At 44.8% G+C, this 25,415-nt stretch overlaps 1 protein-coding gene across 1 annotated transcript in view; it reads right to left on the bottom strand.

Annotated features, from left to right (window-relative positions):
- PHF12 (PHD finger protein 12) overlaps nucleotides 1–25,415 on the bottom strand; it is a 158,942-nt gene that overhangs the window by 4,297 nt on the left and 129,230 nt on the right. Inside the window, exons 12-14 of the mRNA XM_082246246.1 lie at nucleotides 19,921–20,022; nucleotides 5,496–5,578; nucleotides 1,551–1,689 (exon numbers count right to left, since the gene is read on the bottom strand). Of these exons, the coding sequence (XP_082102372.1) occupies nucleotides 1,551–1,689; nucleotides 5,496–5,578; nucleotides 19,921–20,022 (324 nt within the window). The remainder of the gene's footprint in view (nucleotides 1–1,550; nucleotides 1,690–5,495; nucleotides 5,579–19,920; nucleotides 20,023–25,415) is intronic.

Raw genomic sequence — 25,415 nt, 5'->3', positions numbered from 1 at the left:
ATTGTTTGGGCAAAACCTGACTTGCTGGTTTGTACACAAGTCAATAAACAGATCAACTTGTGTAAAACTAGCTAGTCCATACATGGATCAATATTCAGTCAGTCCCTACAGAACTGGCCAAATTTAAATCCAAGTATAGCACCAGCAATGCTGTAAAATTGGGAGCAGTGGCTGGGTCTGTGCAACCACTGTGCCCCAACATGAAAGGGATTTGCTGTACAAGGATGCACGGAACACCTGTGAATACTTGCAGGGGGTAAACACGGTCCCACATGGGCATATGCTGTAGTATGCCCTATGTGAACGAGGCCTAAGGACAAAACTTCAGATACTTCCCACAATGCAACCAAAGTACTTAATAAAATTGCCAACAATGTTTAAAACAAAAAAACATTTCCGCTGCCAGCATAAAGCTGAACCCTCACACATTTTAGGCACAAATAAAAGTATCTATGTATTCATTAGTTCGTAATTAAATGGTATCAGCCTCCTGAAAGCTGCACAGCAGAGCTCAGACTGGGAGAGCAAGAAGCAGCACAAGGAGCCAGTCCAATGTGCTGCAATGCTCACGTGCCAACAAAAACATGATGAGGGGGGAGATCAGAGCGATAGGCACATAAATTTGCTGCTTCTGCTTTCACTGTCTAGTCACAAGCTGGCAGAGGTACACGATCTGCATTACTTAAAAAATGGAAATAAAAAAAAATAAAAAAATAATAATTACGAACAGGCAAGCTTTTAAATACAGAAGTCATACTGGGTCTCTTCTGCATTAAGTATTCTTACCTGTCTGTTCTTACTGTGCCCAGCTCAGTGTACATCTGCCAAGATAAATGAACTCCTGCGAATACACCAGAGTGGGGTCATCTTGGCCCACCCAAATAAAATGGCTGAAGATTGGAACCGCCAAGAAGACGGCCTGAAGATGACAGCAGCCAGCAGGGAGTTCTGGAGGGGAGGGGAATGTAGTTACGCTTTAACTCCAACAGAAAAAAAATAAAAAATAATCAGGTCTCCTGCCCTGCTACACAAGGTTGTACTGTGTGGCAGAGCTGTGCAAGTCTCTGAATTGGATGAGCAGAAATACAAATCCTTTGGCGGGTAAAACAACCCTTCCTTCCTATGAATTTCACCTGTGTATTTACTTGTCAAGCTTTGATCTCCAAATTCATACTATACTACTCTTACAGCATACGAGGTATTTCTATGCACCAATTTTAAAAAACCTTTAATACGTTTTTGCTCCTATTGCAAAAACATCTTAACAGTAAAAGCGCTATATTTTAATATTTTTTTTTTCTTTCTTTTTAGGTATTTAAGATAAAATTTACTGTTTAACGAAATCCCCATCTGGTAGCGATGGACCAAAACGACAAATATGTATGCACTATTCAGCATGAAAAATGACCGGACTAAAGATAGCACTCTATAAAAAATATAAAATCACTTTAAAAGTTTTGAACCATAAAACTTTACAAACTACCGATATGAGCGCATTGTATCAATTGAATAGTAGGCAAAAACCATCTACATTAAATATGTGTACTTACTTATAACGTTCTGCACTTTGGCAACAATACTACTGGGAGGGGTAGGGAGGATCTTCTCAGAGAAATCACAGGAATAGAGGACATTGTCAACAGTCGTACCATGTTCACTGTAATTCAGCAGCTCATAATGCTTTGTGTTCTGTAAGGAATGCCGAGGAAAAACAGGTTAACATCACATTGTTTCCCATTACTTTGTACAACAAAACCTTGTTAGAAATAAAATGCTAGTTCCCCGACTCTCATGCTGACCTTTTGGCTTCATGAATATCGGTGTCACTGAGCCAGAATCATTATGCAGGTCATGAGTTCTGACTTTACTCTGATTTGTCCTGCTGCATGCATTTTGAAAGACTAAGATGGCACCAAGACTAGAGTCACTCAGGCAATAAGCACTTGAGAAGAATATCCACAATACCAGGCTATTTTGTTCCCTCAGAATTCATTTTCTAGGACAAATATGTAAAAAATATTCAGAAAAACGGGTGTTGTGTGGCCCCAGACAAAAAAGCTTAAAGTAATACCATTTTGGATCATTGTGGAATTTCCCAGGGCAGCAAGTGCATGGAGCACTTGGTCCCATTTTGAAGTCCAATATGGTTGCCGAGGTAGCACTGTCTGCGTATCCAACAAGCACCCAGTACATCAAGCTATATAAATGAAAACGGATACACTTCATTTCCTGAGAACGCAGGTTAAATATAAAAAACAATAAATAATTTTTTTTTTCAATTTGGACATTATGTTGACAGTACAGGACACAGATTCTTAGACCATGGGTTATGCGCTACCCTTCAGGTGATTGGACACAGACAAAACCTTTCCTGGAAGCCACCCCAGTGTACCAACATAACCCCACCCATTCTGAGGCTTCAGTTTTTTTAAGGAAGCAGTAGGGAGGCCACATAAAATTAGAGAGGGACCTGTGCTCTGTACTGTACTCAAAAAAAAATAATTACAGGAATGTCAAAATGTCCTAATATATTCAATTGTACAGTACAGGACATGGGAATGGATCCTCAAACTAAGGGAGGTCCCCAAGCAATAAATAGGGTGGGCAACTGCCAAGACTAAAGCAAAATGCACACAGGAATAAAAGAAGGATCAATTGACCCAAACAGTAGAAACACCTTGAAGTAAGTTGTAGCAGTGAACAATAGAGGCCCAAACAACCAACTATCAAGAAAAATATAAAAATCTGAACCGGCAGTGGTCCAGCCATTCTTGAGGTGGACCTATGCTAGATAGATAAAGAACCTTAACCTTTAAAGTGAATGGGTTGCAGATAGAAACAGGGACTTGTTCCCTGAGAGCATAAGCCCTAAAGCAGGTCCCGGGCTGCACTGCCAGTGTTAAGATGGCGTCTTGCCGGCTACCTGGAGATTAGTAGCTACTTGATGGCCAAAAGGTTGACATCGAGTTGCTATGAGGCAGTCATCGGAAGGGAGGAGCGTTTCCCTTCTCAGGGCTCCTGCCTGGAGGAAAGGCAGTGTGAGGTCGGCATGCTCTGGCATAAGTCTCCTTGAGCGGGGATTGGAGAGGGAGCTGGAAGGAGTCACAGGCACTGGGACGCACGCATATAGCCAAATCTCTAGGATCAAGTATTAACTTCTGGATTTGTACATCTTTCTTGTGAATACTTGACAATGAATGGGCAGAGCGATGAAGAAAGTAATAGCAGTAATAGTGTGTCACGGGTGGCAAGTGACAGGCTGCATCGGGTGGCAGGTGATGGTGGCAAGTGACAGGCTGCATCTAGTGGCAAGGGACACACTGCATTTTGTGGCAGACAACGGTGGCAAGTAACATTATGGTGACAAACTATTTCATATTCATTATATTAATCATATATACACTATATGGTCAAAAGTATTGGGGCACCTGGCTTTACACACACAAACTTTAATTGCATCCCAGTCTTAGTCCATAGGATACAGTATTGAGTTGGCCCACCTCTGCAGCTATAACAGCTTCAACCTCTCTGGGAAGGCTGTCCACAAGGTTTAGAAGTGCGTCTAAGGGAATGTTTGACCACTCTTCCAGAAGCGTATGTGAGGTCAGCATTGATGTTGGACAAGAAGGCCTGGCTTGCAGTCTCTGCACTACTTCATACCAAAGGTTCTATTGGGTTGAGGTCAGGACTCTACGCAGGCCAATCAAGTTCATCCACCCAAACTCGCTCATCCATGTTTTTATGAACCTTGTTGTGTGTACTGGTCCAAATAATTTGTCAGATGGGGGATTACAGTGTGGGGTTATTTTTCAGGGGTTGGGCTTGGCCCCTTAGTTCCAGTAAATGGAACTCTTAAGGCATCAGCATACCAAAATATTTTGGACAATTTCTAGCTCCCAACTTTGTGGGAACAGTTTGGGGATGGCCCCTTCCTGTTCCAACATGATTGCACACCAGGGCACAAAGCAAGCTCCATAAAGACATGGATGAGCGAGTTTGGGCTGAAGGAACGAAGGAACTTGACTGGCCTGCACAGAGTCCTGACCTCAATCGATATAACACCTTTGGGATGAATTAGAGCAGAGACTGCAAGCCAGGCCTTCTCGTCAAACATTAGTGCCTGACCTCACAAATGTGCTTCTGGAAGAATGGTCAAACATTTCCATAGACACAACAGTGAAAAAATAGCGCAAAAAATGGTGCAACATATAAAATGTGAAAAATTATATTGTGTAAGAATCAATATAACCAATTCTATGCAAAAATAATATATTGTGCCACAAAATATATATGCAAAAGAAATATTGTGTTATACCAAAAATATATAATTATGAATATAAGTGACTGGCGGCACAGACTGTGTCCACACTACACAATCAAAGCATAAAGAAAATCAAACAGTGTTGCGCCAAATCTAAACCGTAACAAAATTGAGAATAATGGTGTACATAAAAGTCAGTAACAAAAGTCCAACAATCCAATCAAGTGAAGAAGCACTGGAGACTTTCTTCAATTGATTGGATTGTTGGACTTTTGTTACTCACTTTTATGTACACCATTATTCTCAATTTTGTTACTGTTTAGATTTGGCGCAACACTGTTTGATTTTCTCTATTTCCATAGACACACTCCTAAACCTTGTGGACAGCCTTCACAGAAGATTTGAAGTTGTTATACCAGCAAAGGGTGGACCAACTCAATATTGAACCCTACAGACTAATGCCTCGTACACACGCAACGATTATCGGCCGGCCGATCGGCCGACTTTTGTCCAGTGTTGTGTTGGTTGAAATGTGCTCTAGACTGCACACGAATGTTCTCGGCCAACAAAAATCTACTTCAGAAGTGATGTCATGTGATGGTTTACTTTCCGTGTGTTTTTTCTTCTCTGAGCATGCCCAGTCTTGCTCATCAGATTTTTGTCGGCACAAATCGGCTGTTGTGGTGACGGCAGACAAAAAATTTATAGCCTGCACACCAGATTTTATTCGACCGAAGAGTCGGTTGTCGAAAGCATCATACTAACAAGCCGAAAATTGGCCGATCGGACGCTGGCCGAAAATTCAAGGCCAACTATCGACTAATGTGTACGGGGCATTAGACTGGGATTGTGTGCGTGTAAAGGCAGGCGTCCAAATCTCCAGGAGAGGCAAATTGGCTCAAAAAGTAAAAACAAAAACCCAAAGCCAAGCGAGAAAAGGACCCAGTTACAACTAATGTAACCAAGGAGAAAGTAAAAGCAAAAAGTACAGCACCTTATCCATTAGTGAAAAATGAGCAGGAAGCACCAGAACAGCGGGATTAGTATGAGGGGGTTATACCCTTAGCTGGCAGATTTTTATTTTATTTATTTTTTGTCAAGCCTCATGTAGGTGGCAGTAAAACCCGAAGGATTACAACACCGTGTCCCTCAATGACACAAAAGAAACAGACATTTTCAATTACACACACTGGTTACACAAAAATACTCCATTTTGAAATTAAATCATACTTACTTCATCATAAAATATGCAAGCGTGCTTGCCAGACACGTAGTTGCAGTGACCATAGTTTGTAAGGCACACGTCCATGTCGGCCCCTGCAGTATGAAGGAGAAACACACACTGAACAGACTCTCACCGTACTGAAAGAGAATTATTTGCACATTTTTCGAACAGTGCTCTGCTAACAGGTAGGAAAGTATCTGAAGCAATAGTGGTATACAGAAAACAGTGCATTTCTCTAATTTCACAGTATTACAAAATGTATGCCGTTTTGACAATAACAAAAACGGGTATAGACATCAATCCCAGCTAATGAATGAAATTGATGCAAACAAATGCTCCAAACTTAAGGGCTATGGCTTAAAGGGTAACTCCAGTAAAAAAATATTTTTTTCCTATTAATAGTATGTTGAATAGCTTTATCTTTGATATTATTCATTTTCTGGCTAGCTGATTGTGTAGCTTAGAAAGTTGTATCGAAGTTAGACAATAAGCTTTTTCACTGACAACGCTATCTCTATCTGAATTTGCAAAGCTGTCTTGCACTTACTGAAAAGGTTGTCGGTCTTTCTTAAGCTGGATACACACTATCCAACTTTTGTGGTTAGATTTCCTTCAGATTTACCTTTTCTATGTAGGGCAAGGGCCTGACAGATTGCATACAAATTGAAAGTGTTTAGGGTTGACCTCATATTATATGGTTTTGGTAAGTCTAAAGGAAAAAGTCTTTAAAAAATTGTATAGTGTGTATGGCCCATTAGACAGGCATGCCTAGACCTGCCCAGCCCCACCCCTTCCCTCCTATCCTTCACAGAACATGATCTCTTCCTGTCTTCATAGCCTCCTTTAAGCCCCGTACACACACACAGATCGTCGTCATACAAATGTTCGTCTTTTCTCCCCGGGATGTCGGTGTCTGTTGAAAAGTGCAAAGACAGCACAAGGACAGCACAAGAATTTTGTCCGCAGACTTCAGCTGACTGCAGAAGTGATGTCATGTAATGGTTAACTTTCCCTGTGTTTTTTATTTTCTGAGCATGCCTAGTCTTGCAAATCTGCGGTCTGTCGGCTGATTTCTGTACTGACAGGCGAACAATCGTCCGTTCTGGTGTCTGCAGACAAAAATTTTCATGTTTGCAAGAAAGACTCTTGTCCGCGGATTGTGTGCAGACAGCTGTCGGAGGCACCATACTAACACGCGTACAATCGGCAGATCTTTCGTCCGCCGACGTTTGTATGACGACGATCTGTGTGTGTGTACGGGGCTTTAGGCTAGCAGCTTCTCCTGAAAGAGAGCGAGAGAGAGAGGGCAGGCTTTGGAAGTATGTTATGCTCACTCTTCATGGTTCCAGCAGCATACAACACACACCCAGTTTGTTAGAAACTGTAAGATAGATTACAATGCGACATGCTGCAGATTTTCTACAGTGTAGAACCACGTGGTTGTTTCTGCGTGGCAATGTGATGAGCACTGATGGGCACTGTGGCACACGCCCAGCCGCTGTGAATGGAGGGAGCTGGGGAAGAAACGTCATGTGACCAGCGTAATAAATGAAAGAAATAAAGGTGCAAAGGAAAATTTTTGAAAGTTTAGGATACAGATCAATTTCTATAGCTCATTAAATGTGAGTAAGGAGTTTAAGCCTCAGTTTCCACTAGTTCAACTTGTCATTCGACTTTGGACACAAAGTCGCATGACAAGTCACAGCCCATTGATTTCAATAGCATCCGTTCCCATCTATGCAACTTTAAAAATCAGCAACTTTGAAAAGGTGCCTGCACTACTTTGGTGCAACTGATCAAGAGAATGTAAAGTTGGACCAAAGCTGCACTCAAAAGTCGCACTCTAAATAGCACAACTTTGGAGTCGCACTAGTGGAAAGGTAGCCTAAGGCTAGAGTGCAACTTTGGAGTGCGACTGAGTGCAGCTTTGATCCAACTTTACACTCTCTGGATCAAAAGTGACATAATAGTGGTGCAGGTACCTTTTAAAAGTTGCTGATTTTCAAAGTCGTATAGATGGGAACGGGTGCCATTGAAATCAATAAGCTGTGAGTTATGCGACTGTGTCCAAAGTCGCATGACAAGTCACACTAGTGGAAACAGAGCCTTAGACTACTTTCCACTATTGCGACCCCAAAGTCACATGATTTAGAGTGCGACTTTGATCCAACTTTACACTCTCTGGATCAAAGTTACATCAAAGCTCAGTGGAAGGTATATGGGATAGAACGTATGTCACAGATCTTTAAGGATGGGGTTCTGGTACCTTTTGCCTCTCTGCAGGCTGAATACTCATTACCTGCTCATATTCAGTTTTACTATTTGCAATTAAGGCATGCAGTTAGGGCACAGAAAGACTCGCAGGAATGGCATCTATCTCCCATACCTATATTCAATCTCATACAAATGGCTGACAGCTCTAAAGGCTTTATTTCTCAATGTTATAATATGTTGTCTGAATTTCATAAATGCCACCCCAGTAAGGCGACTTCGGGTTGGGAAAGAGATCTGGGGCCAAAGTCAGCTGACCAATGGGAGGAAGCATAACAGGCTGTAGTAACCTGCTCTTTAAATGCGGCCCAGAAGCTATCTCAGCTATATGTTCTTCTACATGCTCATAATCCCCTGAGGCTTTGCAAGATGGGTCCCTTTTACAAATAATGTTTATAGTAGACTCAAACTCTAGGAGGACAAAATACTTTATAAAGAATCCTATAGAAATACCATACCTCCCAACAGTCCCGGATTGTGCGGGACAGCCCCGGATTCTGACATGTGTCACGCTCAGCTAAGCATTGTCCCCCCTTCAGTTTCAGTCTTCTGGTTTTTAACAATCTTCCATTGTTTTGCCTTTAACTCACAATCCCTGCAGGGTTATATCTGTGTACACTGCTTCCAGCTCCCCGATCTCCCACATTAACGAACAGCCCCGATCCAGCCATGCAATATGACCCTGCATCCACATCTGTGGCAGTATCCCAATACCCCCTGTCATTTAACATTTTAGATGCCAGCATCCATTCCCCGACACACCAGTTATCTGCTATGTGACAAGTTCGGGATCTCTGTGCTCCTCATCGGCAATCTCCCCTCTCCTATACCATCCAGCTCATCTGATCTTATTTCGGTCTTCTCCCTTCCCCTCTATCCTGGTCAAACGTTATCAGCTTTCCTCCTCTCCTTCCCTACCACTGACAATTCCTAGCTCAGTAACTTCTCTCTGCAATTAGTTACCTTGTTCCCAGCTGCCCCCCTCCCGCGCCAGCAGCAAGTCCGATCCCGATATACTGTACATCTCCCCTTCCCAGTCAAGTCCTCTCCAGACACACCAGACCCCACTTTTCTCTTTACTAGATGCCTGCTACCTTTCCTCACCAACAGGCACCATGACCACACGCCCTCTTTCCTAGCAAGAAATTCACTGAATTGTTCTGTTCCCCAGATACTTCACCTGGTCCACAGCACTATAATCAAGCCCCCAGGATCTCCCTTTTATCTGCCTACATTCCAGCACCAGGCTGTTTGTACCCAAAGCCCAGCTGCATGCCTCAGCTTTCTGCCTCTGTAATCAGTACAATGCAGTTCCTATCTATTTAATTCATATCCTAGAGAACCTCTCCCAATACTATTGCTACTTAATCCTCCCCAACTACTCTGATGTAAAGTGGGGCTCTTGATGTAAGTGGGGGTGCCTGATGTAAGGGGGAAACTACTGACGTAAAGAAGGAATCTAATGTGAAAGCGGGGCTCCTGTTGGTAAGTAGGGAGCTTCTGGTGTAAAGGGGGACTCCAGATGTGAAGGAAAGACTCCTAATGTAAGAAGGGACTCCAAATGATAAGGAGAACTACGGATGTAAGAAGGGACTCTAATCGGAAAAGGGAGCTCCTGATGTAAGGGGGGACTCCTTATGGTAAGCGAAGTCTCCAGATATAAGGGGGGTGACTTTTGATGTTAAGGAGATCTATGATGTGAAAGAGGGACACCTGATTTAAAGGTTGGCTCTTGGTGTAAGGGGTTGGAGTCCTGATTTAAAGGAGAAATTCTGATGTAAAAGATGGGGAGTTTTGATTTGAAGGAGGAGGCTTCCGATGTGAAAAGGGGGTCTCTGATGTGCTCCTTTATGTGAACAGGGGAATCTGGTGTGAAGGAAGGGACTCCTGATATGAAGGGGGGCTCCTAATTTTAAAGGGGACACCTGATGTGAGGGGTCTTCTATTGTGTGTGAAGAAAGGGACAAATGGTGTGAAAGAAGGACTCTGATATGAAGGGGAAGGGGCACCTAATGTGAAAGGGGGACTATATGGGGTGACTAAATATACCTCAACCCCTGACTGTATCTGAGTGTATACATGGCAGGGCTTTTTCTTGTTAGGGTATAGACCAGGGTGTAGTATAGGGTTATGTCAGAGCCTTATAGCACAGTAATTATAAAGTATTTTGTAGGCTTAAAATCTATTTAACCATGCTCCTTTTAAGCCATCTCAGTATTCAGTGCATTTTAGCCACGGTGCGCGACACAGGTCTTCTCTATCCCTAAGTGCCCCTCATTCTCAAGTTCCAAAGTTGGGAGGTATGAAATACTATATAGCAGTGTTTTAACCACCTGCCTACTAGGCTTTTTCTGCCACTTTAGAAGAAATCTGGGATCAAAAAGACCCCAAATCTCTTTACTTTTAAAAGCAAAAAGGTCAAATTTTTTTTTGGTTTTTACACAAAAAAAAAAACACAAATGGATTTTTGTCTTACCGTAAAATCCTTTTCTCTGATGTTCTTTGACAGACCTGCTATAGGACTTCAGTTTTGTATCAATCAGTGTCAGAATACATAAACAAACCCAACAGAGGGGTGGGTGCTGTGTCTGTCAATGAACATCAGAGAAAAGGATTTTACGGTAAGACAAGAATCCAGTTTTCTCCTTCGCTCATTGACAGATACAGCTCCATATCTTCTTTGACCCTTGGGACATCCCAAAGCAGTGTCAACATGAGGGGTGGGAAAAAAAAAAAAAACACAGCAATAAACATATTTTCCAAAAGGGCTAAACTTAGCCAACCGGATAAACCAGGAGCTTAACCAGGAACAACTGGAGCTCACCTACCAAAGAAAAGGTAGGCTGCCTGCAAAGCTTTGCGGCCAAAAGCAGCATCCGCAGATGCGAGTATATCCACCTTGTAAAACTGTGTGCACAGACGAACAGGTGGCCACCTTGCAAACCTGCAATGCGTGCATACCAGTCAGACATCAGGGCTGGTGGGACACCTGGGTTATCCTTAAGGAGCGGAGCTGGATCTATCCAATCTGCATGGGAAGAAGCTTGCTGTACTATAAGTGGAAGGTGTACGTGAATACCCAGGACTGAAGTTTGAATTTCCTTCCCCTTGTTCTCCTGATGAAGTTGAATCTGTGAAAATGTATTAAATGGAACCCCTGGATTTATTTTTCATAGGTATCAGGGTCCTTCACTAGGTGAAGGGGACTAACGTCTGACGTCACTACCAGTGGTTGGAACGCACGCCGCCGCAGCGAACACCATGAGATTTTGTGCTGTGCACTGCTTTTATTTTTTAAGTGTGATCCATTTACATGTTTTTAATAAATATACAGTTTTACGCTATGAGAACCTCTCTCAATTTTTATAAAACTTGCCATTGGGAGTCAAAAAGAGAAGGGATATCCCCATCGTGTATTATAAGGCTTTTTGACACACGCCATGTATCCAGTAACCCTAGGAGGAGGAAAAGGATCCCATGCATTATCCATAGTGCTTTCATAGCACTAGATGCCAATTTTTCACGCTGTTCCGATATATATATATATATATATATATATATATATATAAATAACTTAATATCACTTCTGACTTTTTGCACAGAGGACTTTATTTAATGTTTGCTGATAATCCTGTATGTAAATATTATATGTATAGCACTTTATTGCTCAACACAGACTATACGGTCCAGCAGCTCCGATACCTTTATCGTTTGAGGGTTTTTACCTTTGTAATGAGCAGCAGCCATAAATCAGTTGTTTCACTTTACCATCTCTACTCCTAAGCGCAGGTACACACATTTTAGAAACCTGGACCACTGATGACGGCAGGGCTGTGGAGTCGGTAGATAAATGTTCCGACTCCTCAGTTTTTTGTACTTCCGACTCAGACTCCCCGACTCCTCTGTATTAATATGCATTAATCTTTCGACACTGACTTGGGTGGGTGGCATTGCAGTAACTATTCTGGCCACATCACTAACGATCTCTGAATAAACAAGGATAGCTTCTTCAACTAACAAGATTTCATTTTCCAGCAAAAGACTCTCTTTTCATCATAGAAGATGCAACGCCCTCAGCTATTAACCCTCCATTTTTGTTCAGGCAATATAACAGGCTCTTCCATTCCAAGTGGAATTTACCCGGGGTTAGATCGTCACATTGCAACCTCTTGGTGACAGGGAGGGCCGGTTCACATTTCTGCGAGTGCGCCGCTCCTTCATTACATGCGATCAGAGGTGCGGATGCGAATTCAGCCATACACTTTGTATGGCTGAATTCGCACTGTATCCGCACCAAACACGCACGTGACCCTTTTTCCCAGCCGCATCAGGATCGGATCGCACAGTGGTTCACACTTGTGCGATCCGATCCTGTGCAAACTGTCAGATCGCACTGCGATATGCGATCAAACTGGAGGTGTCGTTAACATTTCATTGACACCCCCTGCGTATCGCATATGGCAGTGTGAACTACCAGATGTGCGTTTGCGATGCGGGAACAGGCTGCGAATTCGCAGCCTTCCCACATCGCACAAGTGTGACCCGGGACTGAAGGGGTGAGAAAGAAGGTTCTCCAGCTGTTTGTGTCCACTGGCTTTCAGTTAATGCAAAATTTTCATTGTGTATTTCTTCTATGAAGTCTTTAAGTTCAAGCAAATGCTTCACCATTAATAAGTGCTTCCCCAGTGAGTTGTTTGATCCAAAATGGCTCCTTTTCCTGCACGTCTTTTCAAAATTGCATCTGTTTTCGGGGCCCTGGCTGCAACAGTTACTTGCCGTAATTTGCCAATTAGCGTAGCTGCATGGCGATCTTTTAATCCATCTCTTATGGCAAGTTGCAGTGTATGAACAGCACATCGAATATGATGAATAGTAGCAAGCTTCAATGCTTCTTCAACAAAGTTGTCTAAAAAAATGTCAGCATGCTCTTCAGTTTCTAAACTTTCTCCAATATGGGTGGCACAGTGGTGTAGTGGTTAGCACTTTCACCTAGCAGCAAGAGGGTCGCCGGTTCGAAATCAAACCACGACACTACCTGCCTGGAGTTTGCATGCTCTCCCTGTGCCTGCATGGGATTCCTCCGGGTACTCTGGTTTCCTCCCACACTCCAAAGACATGCTGGTAGGTTAATTGGATCCTGTATAAAAATTGGCCCTACCATGTATGTATGAATGTGAGTTAGGGACCTTAGATTGTAAGCTCCTTGAGGGCAGGGACTGATGTGAATGTGTAATGCAGCCCTCAAAATTTCCACTCGCCTGGTCGCATTTGGCGAGTGGAATTTATTTGAAAGCGAGTGTTTCAGCTTGGCTCAGGTGGTTGCAGACCAGCTCGGCTTGGCTAGGGTGGGGGCGGGTCTGCTCGGCTTTAGACAAGCCGCAGGAGCCGCCTCCCTAGTCATCTCTATGGAGGGCTGTGAGCCGCGCTGCACGCTGGGAAATGTAGTTTCCAGCAGAGCCCCATGGATTCTCTTCTCACTGACATTCCGGACTTGAGCGGGCAGAAAAGATGCGTGTCCCAGGGCAGCGAGGAGGAGGAAGAAGAGTCAGCAGCAAGAGAGACTTCAAGGTAACAGCCTACTGGGTAGAAGTTTGTGCAGGGACAAGGGAGTAAGGGTCGGGGAGGGGGGGGGGGGAAGTAAACAGAGGAGTCTGGCCATGCCTGCACACAGAGGAGGGGGAGGGAAGGGGGGAAGCATCCATCTCCACTGTACCATCCATGTCTGCAGTCTCTCTGACTGTCTCCACTGTACCATGTCTGCAGTCTCTCTGACTGTCTCCACTGTACCATGTCTGCAGTCTCTCTGACTTTCTCCACTGTACCATGTCTGCAGTCTCTGACTGTCTCCACTGTACCATGTCTGCAGTCTGACTGTCTCCACTGTACCATGTCTGCAGTCTCTCTGGCTGTCTTCTGTACCATGTCTGCAGTCTCTCTGACTGTCTCCACTGTACCATGTCTGCAGTCTCTCTGACTGTCTCCTGTACCATGTCTGCAGTCTCTCTGGCTGTCTTCTGTACCATGTCTGCAGTCTCTCTGACTGTCTCCACTGTACCATGTCTGCAGTCTCTCTGACTGTCTCCACTGTACCATGTCTGCAGTCTCTCTGACTGTCGCCACTGTACCATGTCTGCAGTCTCTCTGACTGTCGCCACTGTACCATCCATGTCTGCAGTCTCTCTGACTGTCTCCACTGTACCATGTCTGCAGTCTCTCTGACTGTCGCCACTGTACCATCCATGTCTGCAGTCTCTCTGACTGTCTCCACTGTACCATCCATGTCTGCAGTCTCTCTGACTGTCTCCACTGTACCATGTCTGCAGTCTCTCTGGCTGTCTCCACTGTACCATGTCTGCAGTCTGACTGTCTCCACTGTACCATGTCTGTAGTCTCTCTGGCTGTCTCCACTGTACCATGTCTGTAGTCTCTCTGGCTGTCTCCACTGTAACATGTCTGTAGTCTCTCTGGCGGTCTCCACTGTACCATGTCTGTAGTCTCTCTGGCGGTCTCCACTGTACCATGTCTGCAGTCTCTCTGGCGGTCTCCACTGTACCATGTCTGCAGTCTCTCTGGCGGTCTCCACTGTACCATGTCTGCAGTCTCTCTGGCGGTCTCCACTGTACCATGTCTGCAGTCTCTCTGACTGTGTCCTGTACCATGTCTGCAGTCTCTCTGACTGTCTCCTGTACCATGTCTGCAGTCTCTCTGGCTGTCTCCACTGTACCATTTCTGCAGTCTCTCTGACTGTCTCCACAGTACCATGTCTGCAGTCTCTCTGACTGTCTCCTGTACCATTTCTGCAGTCTATCTGGCTGTCTCCACTGTACCATGTCTGCAGTCTCTCTGGCTGTCTCCTGTACTATGTATAATCTAAATAAAATATGATAATTTATGAGGGTGTGTTTAGGGGCGGAATTAGGGTCAGGTCATGGTAAGGGCAACTGGTGGCAAGTAACTCTTAAGGCCTGGCTAGTAGCCCAGGATTTGAAATTTTGAGCCCTGGTGTAATGTATATGTAAAGCGCTGCGAAAATTGACAGCGCTATACAACTGAAATAATAATAATACTTGCAGAGCTGTCTTCCTCCAACTCTAATATCTGTTTGTTACCTTCTTCATCTGCGTTCATCTTCTCAATTGTGCTCAACATGTTAGAAGCGTTATCTGTCACAACACATAAAATCTGTTTCTTTGTCATTTCAAAGTCTTCTAGAATGCCCTCCACTAACTTCTGAAGGTAATCACTGGTGTGATGTGCCCGAGTGTCCTTTAATCCGAGGGTCCGTGTTATTGTTTTGTTATTTTCATCCACAAATCTAACATTAATACGAAATAATTGACGTCTAATGTGACGTGTGCATGCATCCATTTTAAGGAAGACAAAACGTCCTTTCAGAACTTTCTGTAGTTCTTCCTTTTTACATTTTGCCTCCTCAATTATAAGTTTCCTTATACTAAGTCATTAATTATAACTTTTTGTGAATTGGGACATTTAAACTTGCTTTTTTTTTAAATTCCAATCTAAATTTAGTAGGAGTCGGAGTCATTGCCGACTCCGACTCCAGGTACACAAAATTTCCTCCGACTCCTCGACTCCGACTCCACAGCCCTGGATGACGGAAGGCCCAGGAGGCACCAAGCACCCTCGTAGAATAGGCCTTAAGAGGGAAAGGAGGAACCTGACCCTTGATGGAATAGGCCTGCACCACCGTCTGCCTGATCCATCTGGAAATGGTCGCAGCAGATGAGGCCAGCCCCTTACCAGACCCATCTGTAAGGACAAACAAGGAATCAGATTTTCGAATAGACTCAGTCCCCGCCAGGTACACCCTGATTGCCCGAATCACATCCAGGGAATGTAGGGCAATCTCTGCAGGATGCTTCGGCTTAGGACATAAGGAAGGCAACACAATGTCTTAATTTAAATGGAAACCAGAGACGACCTTAGGAAGGAACGACTGGCAGGGACGTAGCACCACTTTGTCCCTGTGAAGCACCAGGTAAGGTGACCAACAGGACAATGCAGCCAACTCTTGACACCCTGCGTGCAGAAGTAATAGCCACCAAAAAGCCACCTTCTGTGACACAAAGTAAGCAGAGGAAGTTCACAAATATTTTCATAAGGTGGTTTTTGAAGAACCGACAGTACAAAATTGAGGTCTCACGGAGGCACCGGGGACCTTACCAGAGGAGCCAGGTGGCATACCCCCCTGAACGAAAGTAGTGATCGACCGATACCGGATTTTTGTTGCCGATACCGATATTTTGGCCATTGAATATCGGTATCGGCCGATATTTTTGTACATTTAAAAAAATGTTTTATTTTTTAAATTTTTACACATGACAGGTACTGTTGTGGAGGGATCCGGGGGTCTAAAAGACCCCCCAACCCATCCTCTGCACTTAAAAGCATTCAAAACAGCCAAGTCCCCTCCAGCTCCTTGTAATGACAGCTGAGTGGCTTCTCAGCCACATCGGTTGTCATTACAAGACAGCCGGCCGTCGGCTATGGACACCGGTACCGGGGTGATGCCTCTAGCTGCAGGCATCACTGCGGTACAGCACTTTCTCAAAATATCGGCAATATCGGTAACCTCAGGGGCCGATTCCGATATATCGGGGAAAGCACAGATCGGCCCTCGATATATCGGCTTTGCCGATAATCGGTCGATCCCTAAACTAAAGTGTGAACCAAGGAATTTGTGGCCAAGAGGCGATGGAAAAAGATTGCCAAAGCGGAAATCTGGCCCTTGATGGTGCCTAGGGCCAAACGCTGATCTACACCCCATTATAGAAAACTCCAGAAGAAGAGATGCCGAAAAGGTACGGGGGGAAAAACCCCGCGACTCACACCAAATAATGTACGCCCTCCAAATGGGATGATAAATCTTCCTAGAAGTAGATTTCCTCGCTTTTAACAGTATAGGAATTACCGAATCAGACAACCCTCTGTCCCTCAGTACCTGGCTTTCAATAGCCAGGCCGTTAAAGACAGCGACTCTAGAGCAGGGTGGAAGATCGTTCCTTGAGACAAAAGATCTTCTCTGAGAGGGAGTCTCCAAGGGGCATCGGCTACTAGTCTTACTAGGCCTGCGTACCAAGACCGGTGAGGCCTGGCCGGGGCAACCAGAATGACTGGAATCCCTTCTGCCTCGATTCTGCGCAAAAGTCTCGGCAGAAGTTGTAATGGAGGAAAGGCATACATTAGACAATACCGACCCCAAGGTGCCACCAGAGAGTCTGAGGCGTCAGAGGATCCCGTGGACCTTGCCACAAACCTCTGAACCTTCTGTTCGAGATGAGAGGCTAACAAGTCCACATTGGGAGAGGGGGGGGGGGGGGGGACACTAATCACACCTTGGAACCGATCGGGCACCACTCCGGGCAGACCACTGCACCATCTTGGAATAATGGGGGTGCTGCGGGCCAAAAGGTACGCTGCGACACAGGTCATGACCAGGGCTATGCGTCCTCATGAGACATTTAACTCGCCGGCCAGCCCACCCCCAGTGGGGCTATGTCCAGCCCAACCTAGCGCAGAGCTGCATTTGGGTTACGCTCGCTGGCCGGACGGTAAGGATCTAGGATGTCCAGTGCATTGCCCAATCCAGCAGTTGATTGTAGTTCTCACTGCAACAGACTTGATTGTATTTCAGGAAATATTAAAAGAAAAAAAATTCTGTTTAAAAAGGAAAAAATGCTAGGACCAGAGATCCCAGCACGGATAACTAGGTCCTTACTCCTGACTAGGCAGAAAAAAAACTGAAGTCCTATAGCAGGACGTGGGAGAATACCCCCTAGGACTGCCCTATGGGCATAGTCTATACTCCTATGGAGAGCAGCATAACCCAAGGGTCAAAGAAGACATGGAGCTGTGTCCGTCAATGAACCAAAGAGAAAAAAAATATTTTCTTCCAGCCTAGGCCGGAAATGACGTCATGATGTCGCTCCAGTCCTTCAAGGCCATTTAGTCGATCAAAGAGTCTTAACTCTGATCACCTATGGGAGCAGCTGACCGCACTGACTTACTAATCTTTTCTCGACCAAATTGGCATCCATCCCCCCATATTGTCATGATAGCATCAAGCAGTGATGCAAATCTCCCGTTCCACAGCATCCCAAAGATGCTCTATTGGATTGAGACCTGGTGACTGTGGAGGACATTGGAGTACAGCAAACTCATTGTCATGTTCAAGAAACCAGTGGTGAGATGATTTGAGCTTTGTGTCATGGTGCATTATCCTGCTGGAAGTAGCCATCAAAAGATGGGTACACTGTAGTCCTAAAAAAATGGATGGACATGGTCAGCAATAATACTCAGGTAGGCTGTGGCATTTAAATGATGCTTAATTGTTACCCAAAGTGTGCCAAGAAAATATTGCCCACCACCACCAGTCTGAACTGTTGATACAAGGCAGGATGGATCCATGCTTTCATGTTGTTTATGCCAAATTCTGAACCTACCATCTGAATGTCCCAGCTGAAATTGAGACTTATCAGACCAGGCAATGATTTTGCAATCTTCTATTAGCCAATTTTGTTGAGCATGTGCGAATTGTATAATCAGTTTCCTGTTCTTAGCTTACAGAGTGTCACCTGGTGTGGTCTTATGCTGCTGTAGCCCATCTACTTCAAGGTTCGATGTGTTGTGCATTCAGAGATGGTATCCTGCATACCTTGGCTTAACTAGTGGTTATTTGAGTTACTGTTGCCTTTCCATCATCTCCAACCAGTCTGCCCATTCTCCTCTGACCTCAAGACAACTGGCACTCACTGGATATTTTCTCTTTTTTGATTATGGCTTACAGTTAGTACAAAACCAGTGGCAGAACTATCAGGGTCGCAGCAGTCACACTTGCAACTGGGGCCCTGGAGTTCTGCCACTGTGGGAGGGCAGGCCATTCTTTTACTGCGTGGGGAGGGGACCCACGCCCCCACGCAGTGACAGCTACAGGCATCATTCAGATATCTTCTTTTAAAGCAGGCGATTCCCTTCACCGTAAAAACAATCAATCATAGTGGCTGTTTTTACAGGTGACAGAAGGTGACATAACCCCCCCCCCCTCCCCTAGGTGCTTCTACCGACTCGCCAGTGCAATCGGCTAGCCAGAGGAGGAATCCGCCGGCAGTTCACTATAGAGAATACCTTGGGCCAGATGGTCCCCGGCAGTCTCTCACCTTTCGGAGGTTGGGCGCAAGGTTAGGACGTCACTGCTTATGAAGTTACAATCACTGCTATTGCCTCAACTGGTAAGCCGAGATTGTTTATTTTTTAATCTCAGGCTTTCCAACCTAGAGGAGAGATCTGGGGACTTATAGACCCCAGATCTTGCTGTAAAGAGGACCTGTCATGTCCTATTCCTATTACAAGGGATGTTTACATAGGAATAAGACCTCGTTCACACTGGGGGCGACGCTACTTGCCGGGGCGACCTCACAGGTCGCGGTGCGCAGCTTGCACCGCGACCTCGGAGCGGCCGGCACGGACTTCATATCATTGAAGTCAATGCAGGTCGCCCCAAAGAAGCTCTGGACCCTTTTTCTAAGTCGGAGCGACTTGTGGAAAACGTTCTGAGCCCAAAAAATTCAAACACACACCACTTTCACATTCAAGTATCCTGCAATAGATGTAATTTTTGTTTTGAGGTTTAGTTAACCTTTAAAGGTAATAATCACATAGAACATCCTCTTACATATTAAAATGTATAGTACGTTCCACATTACTGTATTTAGGCATTCACACTCACTGCTACGACGGCAAAGACGTATGACTCAGTCTTCAACTTTGCCCTGGGACTTCCTGCCAACTTGATTCGACTTGGATGCCATTTAGGAGCCTGTACAAGGGTAAAACCGCACCCAAGTCGGACCAAAGTAGTGCAGGAAAATTTTATAAAGTCAGAGCGACTTTTGTACCATCAGTTAAGAGGGCTCTCATAGGGAAACATTGCATTTGACATGTTGTGCAACTTGGGGTCTCACAAGTCGGATCCCATGTCGCAACAGTGTGAACTGAGCCTTTTTCCTGAAGTCTTTTTTCATAGATCTTCCATATAAAAAACATTAGCACAGTATTTAAAAAAATTCTCATCACAAGCCTTCAATTATTTTTTTGCCTGTTAAAGTAGACTGCCACTGATCTGATGAGTACAGCAAGAACGTACCTGTGCCAATGTAGAGAGTACGATAACACATGTTAACGGGAGCCCCAACGCCCATCATCAAGGGGTAAAAGACTGCTCTGGCCTGAACGTCTCTTCTCTGAGCTGTATGGATGCAAACAGGACATATACAACTGTACAACGTTATACAGCCAAATGCAAGTTTTTACAACAATGCAAGTTTCACTGGTAAGCTAGTAAGGGAAAATAAAAATTTATCATATGATACACACAGCAATGTATTTAAAAATTTTAACATTGGTAATATTAGTTTTTTTCCAGGGATAATGCAGTAGTGATAAATCCAACTTTTTTTTAAGCTTTTTTGTTGAGCAATGGGAGGGTAAAAATCACTTTCAGGTTTTAATTGTGCACTCCCTTTAAATTGTTATCACTGGGAAGAGTCTCCCTCACTTACTGCCCAGGTAAAACCATGAGGATCAGTAGGAACAAAGCTAGGGGCAATCACCCCAATGGGGACACAGCAGTAAAAACCTGACATTTCTAACACTTTCCCACTCTTTTAGTTTTGGATAAAGCTTTCGGCTGGACTTGGGCTTAGCCATCATATAAACAGCATCTCTATGAAACACAAATTTGTCAACGGTTTGTTCAAACACATTCAAATGCTAATGCATTGTTTAGTCTAAAAGCTAAAAAAACTTAAGCCAGCCATAGATGGAGCAGTTTTCTTTCCCGCAAAAAAAAAACAAAAAAAAAAAAAAACACTTGCTCGATCCCCTCATCGACACAATCATGATGAATCCGGCATGCAGGTTGTACAGAAGTTGATTGATGGGTACAATCAGCCTGCTGAACTGGCCAAAATTCAAACTGATTATGGCTGGCTTTAAAGTTCCATTGTCATGCTTACAGCCAACATTAAAGCTATCGAGACAAGACATTCCCTCATCTAGCCAAAGCAGGTGACAAAACAACATCTACAGCTCCCTCACAAGGCTGCACACTCAAAGTCATAAGGCTTATGCCTGCATAGCCAATTGCCTGGCAATGTCTATGGGTAACTTTGATCAACAGTCAACCCATCATCTTAATTTTGGACCTCTTTTTAATGAGCTCATGGGGAGCTCTCTCAGATGGACAAGCATACACACAGGTTACTGTATGATCCTTTTACTCTAGTGTCTACACAGTATACTGAACGGTTATACACAGGTTATTGTATGTCAGCCCTGACATTCAGGTATATCAATGTCTGTTACTTTGTGTTTTTGTTTTAACAGGTTATACTGTACTCCAGTGTTTTAAGTATATGCGCCGGTTCACACTACCGCGACGCTACTTCCCGGGGTGACCTCCGAGATCACGGTGCGAGCAGCGCACCGCGACCTCAGAGCGGCCGCCACGGACTTCATAACATTGAAGTCTATGGCGGTCGCCTCCTGGTCGCCCCAAAGAAGCTCCGGACCCTTTTTCTAGGTCGGAGCGACTTGTGTCGCTCCTATTAGAACGGGTCCGCAGCTTCCCTATGGGAGGCGACCTGCGGCGACCTGTGAGGCGACCAGGTCGCCTCACAGGTCGCCCTAGTGTGAACCGAGGCTATAGGATCTGCTAAAACTTAAGTATTTACAAGTTATCATTGAATCCAAAAAACAAAAAATGTATAAAAACCGATATGGTTTGGTTTTATAGACTCAATCCACATTAAATCCTTGAACACTAAATTTACCTCAGTGGGTATATATTAAGCCAGCAGTTCTGTGCAAAGCTAGAGGCAGCGAGACATTTTACCTACTACTACTACTAATCTTTCAAAAGCTCAATTCACCAGCCTTAACCCATTTAAGGAATTGTCCCTTAAAGAGAGGTGGTGCTCTCTGTGTCACTGGATAATTTAAGGACGCAACTACTCATTTTAGAATACCAAGAATGACTGCTATAAACAAGTGCTGGAGTTTATTAGTGATAGCTACCAGACTGCCTGTTAGATATAAAGAACAGAAGACCAATCATCAGTGAAAGGCATAAAGTAAACCATGTAAGTATCCTAACGCTGCTCCATAGATTAGTATATATGAAATTTAAAAATCAACAGGTTTTTGTTATGATCATGTACATTTTGGATAATCTTTAGCCCTTAAGAGGGAGAGCGATTGGGAGTGCAAATATTTTTAGGTACAGTTGTACAAGTTTACATACCCTGGCAGAATTTAGGATTTCTTGGCCATTTTTCCCCGAGAATATTAACACAAAAACGTCTTTCACTGATGGTTAGTGTTTGGCCGAAGCCATTTACAGTTCTATTCAAAATTATTCAACCCCCACGAAATTGATTGTTTTGGCCAGTTTGACATTAATTTTGATCATTCAGTCATCCTGCTTACAGTTAAATCAAAGAGGCACGTGTAGGTCAGACAAATATAACATTTATAATGAAATAACCACAAATGTCTTTTCTGTGCTCACATCAGTTTTATTCAACCCCCAAGTGACATTCAATCTTAGTACAACATCCTTTTACAGTTATAACAGCTTTTAAACGTGAAGCATAGCTTGACACAAGTGTCTTGCAGCGATCTACTGGTATCTTCGCCCATTCGTCATGGGCAAAAGCCTCCAGTTCAGTCACATTCTTAGGCTTGTGCACTGCAACTGCTTTCTTTAAGTCCCACCAGAGGTTCTCAATCGGATTCAAGTCTGGTGACTGTGATGGCCACTCCAAAATGTTGCAGCCTTTAATCTGCAACCATGCTCTAGTGGACTTGGAGGTATGCTTGGGATTATTGTCCTGTTGAAAGGTCCAACGTCTCCCAAGCCTCAGGTTTGTGACGGACTGCATCACATTGTCATCCAATATCTCCTGGTACTGAAGAGAATTTATGGTACCTTGCACACGCTGAAGCTTCCCTGTACCTGCAGAAGCATAACAGCCCCAAAGCATGATTGACCCCCCCGCCATGCTTCACAGTAGGCAAGGTGTTCTTTTCTTCATAGGCCTTGTTCTTCCTCCTCCAAACATAGCGTTGATCCATGGGCCCAAACAGTTCTAATTTTGTTTCATCAGTCCACAGAACACTATCCCAAAACTTCTGTGGTTTGTCCACATGACTTTTGACATACTGCAGTCGACTCTTCTATTCTTTGGAGACAGCAAGGGGGTGCGCCTGGAAGTTCTGGCATGGAGGCCTTCATTACGCAGTGTGCGCCGTATTGTCTGAGCAGAAACTTCAGTACCCACATCTGACAAATCTTTTCTCAGTTCCTCAGCAGTCACACAGGGACTTTTCTCCACTCTACGCTTCAGGTAGCGCACAGCAGTCGAAGTCAGCATCTTCTTTCTGCCACAACCAGGTAGCGTTTCAACGGTGCCCTTTGCCTTGAATTTGCGAATGATGCTTCCTATGGTGTCTCTTGGTATGTTTAACATCTTTGCAATCTTCTTATAGCCATTGCCCTTCCTGTGAAGAGTAATCACCTCTTCTCGTCTTCCTGGACCATTCTCTTGACTTCACCATGTTTGTAACCACACCAGTAAATGTCTAGAAGGAGCTGAGTATCACAGTTATTTTAAAGCTGCCCAATTGGTGCTTATTAGGCTTTATTGCTGCTCCCTGACATGCACAGGTGTTTTCAATACCTGATTGAAAACACTTCAATGAACCTCTGTTCTTCAGAGTGGTAGTCTTTAAGGGGTTGAATAATTGTGTCAATGAAGAATTCACAAAATAACGGAATTTTTGTAAAATCTTACCTGTAAAATTCCTTTCTCTGAGTCCTCCGACAGTCGCCGCCTCTTCATATTCGTCACATATGGGGTATTAGACTTTGCTCCGAAGGAGTAGCTAGGCAACAGAATATGTTAACAATAAAGCTTTAACATATCCCACCCTCAAGGGGTGGTCCCCTCAGTCAATACCCTCCTACTTCCTGCAACCATATCTCAGTTTTAGTGGAATAGCAGTAGAGTATACAATCAAACCCCAAAAGAGGGGCGGGGGCGGCGACTGTCGGAGGACTCAGAGAAAGGAATTTTACAGGTAAGATTTTACAAAAATTCTGTTTTCTCTTACGTCCTCCGACAGTCGCCGCCTCTTCATATTCGTCACATATGGGGACGTCCCAAAGCAGTGCAAACATGAGGGGTGGGAAACGCATCCGCGCCGAAAGGCAACGCAGTCTCCACATCAAAGAAAGGAACCTTACCAAAGGAAGGAAACCAGCTGGGCAACAGCAAAAATAAGTGCTCAACAGGAGCAACAACCCAGGAAAAGACAAAAAAACCAGGGGATACAAAACTTATCCCAACAGCCAGGAGTCCCCAACAAAGGACCCTAGGGAACAGCCGCACTAAGAACCTTGCGGCCAAAGGAAGCATCCGCCGATGCCTGAACATCTACTTTGTAGAATTTTGTGAAAGTGTGCACGGTCGACCAAGTCGCCGCCCTACACACCTGGGCTACAGAAGCCCCATGACGACAGGCCCAAGACGTACTCAGAGATCTAGTAGAGTGCGCCTTCACAGGCACAGGGGGAACCTTCCCCTGCAAAGCATAGGCCTGTTCAATGGTCTGCCTGATCCATTTGGCGATGGTAGAGGCCGAAGCCGCCATGCCCTTCCGAGGACCCTCTGGAAGAACAAACAAGGAGTCCGTCTTTCGAAAAGACTCGATTTAAGGTAAACCCTTATCGCCCGAACAACATCCAGAGAGTGCAATCTCACCTCCTTTGGATGTTTAGGCTTCGTGCACAACGAAGGCAAGACAATATCCTCATTAAGATGGAATTCCGAAACTCGTTTCGGCAGAAAAGAAGGATTAGGTCGCAAGACCACCTTATCCAAATGAATAACCAGGTACGGAGACTTGCAGGACAAAGCCGCCAGTTCCGACACTCTGCGAGCCGAAGTGATCGCCACCAAAAAGGCGACCTTTTTGGACAACATAGACAACGAGATCTCCCTGATCTGTTCAAAAGGAGCACGTTGTAACACAGAGAGAACGAGATTCAAGTCCCAAGGGGGCAGAGGATCCCGCCGCGGGGGAACCAGATGCCGCACACCCTGAACAAAGGTGCCAACCAATGGGTTGGAAGCCACGGGACGTTGAAACAGAACGGCCAGAGCAGGCACCTGACCCTTTATCGTAGCCAGCGCCAAACGCTGATCAACACCCGTTTGAAGGAAAGACAGCACACGGGACACCGAGTACGTGCGGGGTGAAAACCCCCTGGACTCACACCAGGCAAAATAGGCCTTCCAAGTACGGTAATAAACCTTCCCCGAGGAAGACTTCCTCGCGTTGATTAAAGTATGAACGACCTCCGGAGAGAGACCCCTCTCCTTCAGGACCTCGGTCTCAACAGCCAGGTCGTCAAAGCCAGCGACTGTAAAGCAGGATGGTATATCGGTCCTTGAGACAGTAGATCGTCTCGAAGAGGCAGACGCCACGGGGCGTCGACCGCCAGATTCACGAGGTCTGCGTACCAGGACCGGCGAGGCCAGTCCGGTGCCACAAGAATCACCGTGTTGCGTTCCGAGT

Source organism: Pelophylax lessonae (genome assembly GCF_965119305.1).
Source record: "Pelophylax lessonae genome assembly, chromosome: 2".
In the NCBI taxonomy this organism is placed as follows: domain Eukaryota; kingdom Metazoa; phylum Chordata; class Amphibia; order Anura; family Ranidae; genus Pelophylax; species Pelophylax lessonae.
Note: the sequence above shows the minus strand (reverse complement) of the source record. Positions and strands in the feature narration are given on the sequence as shown.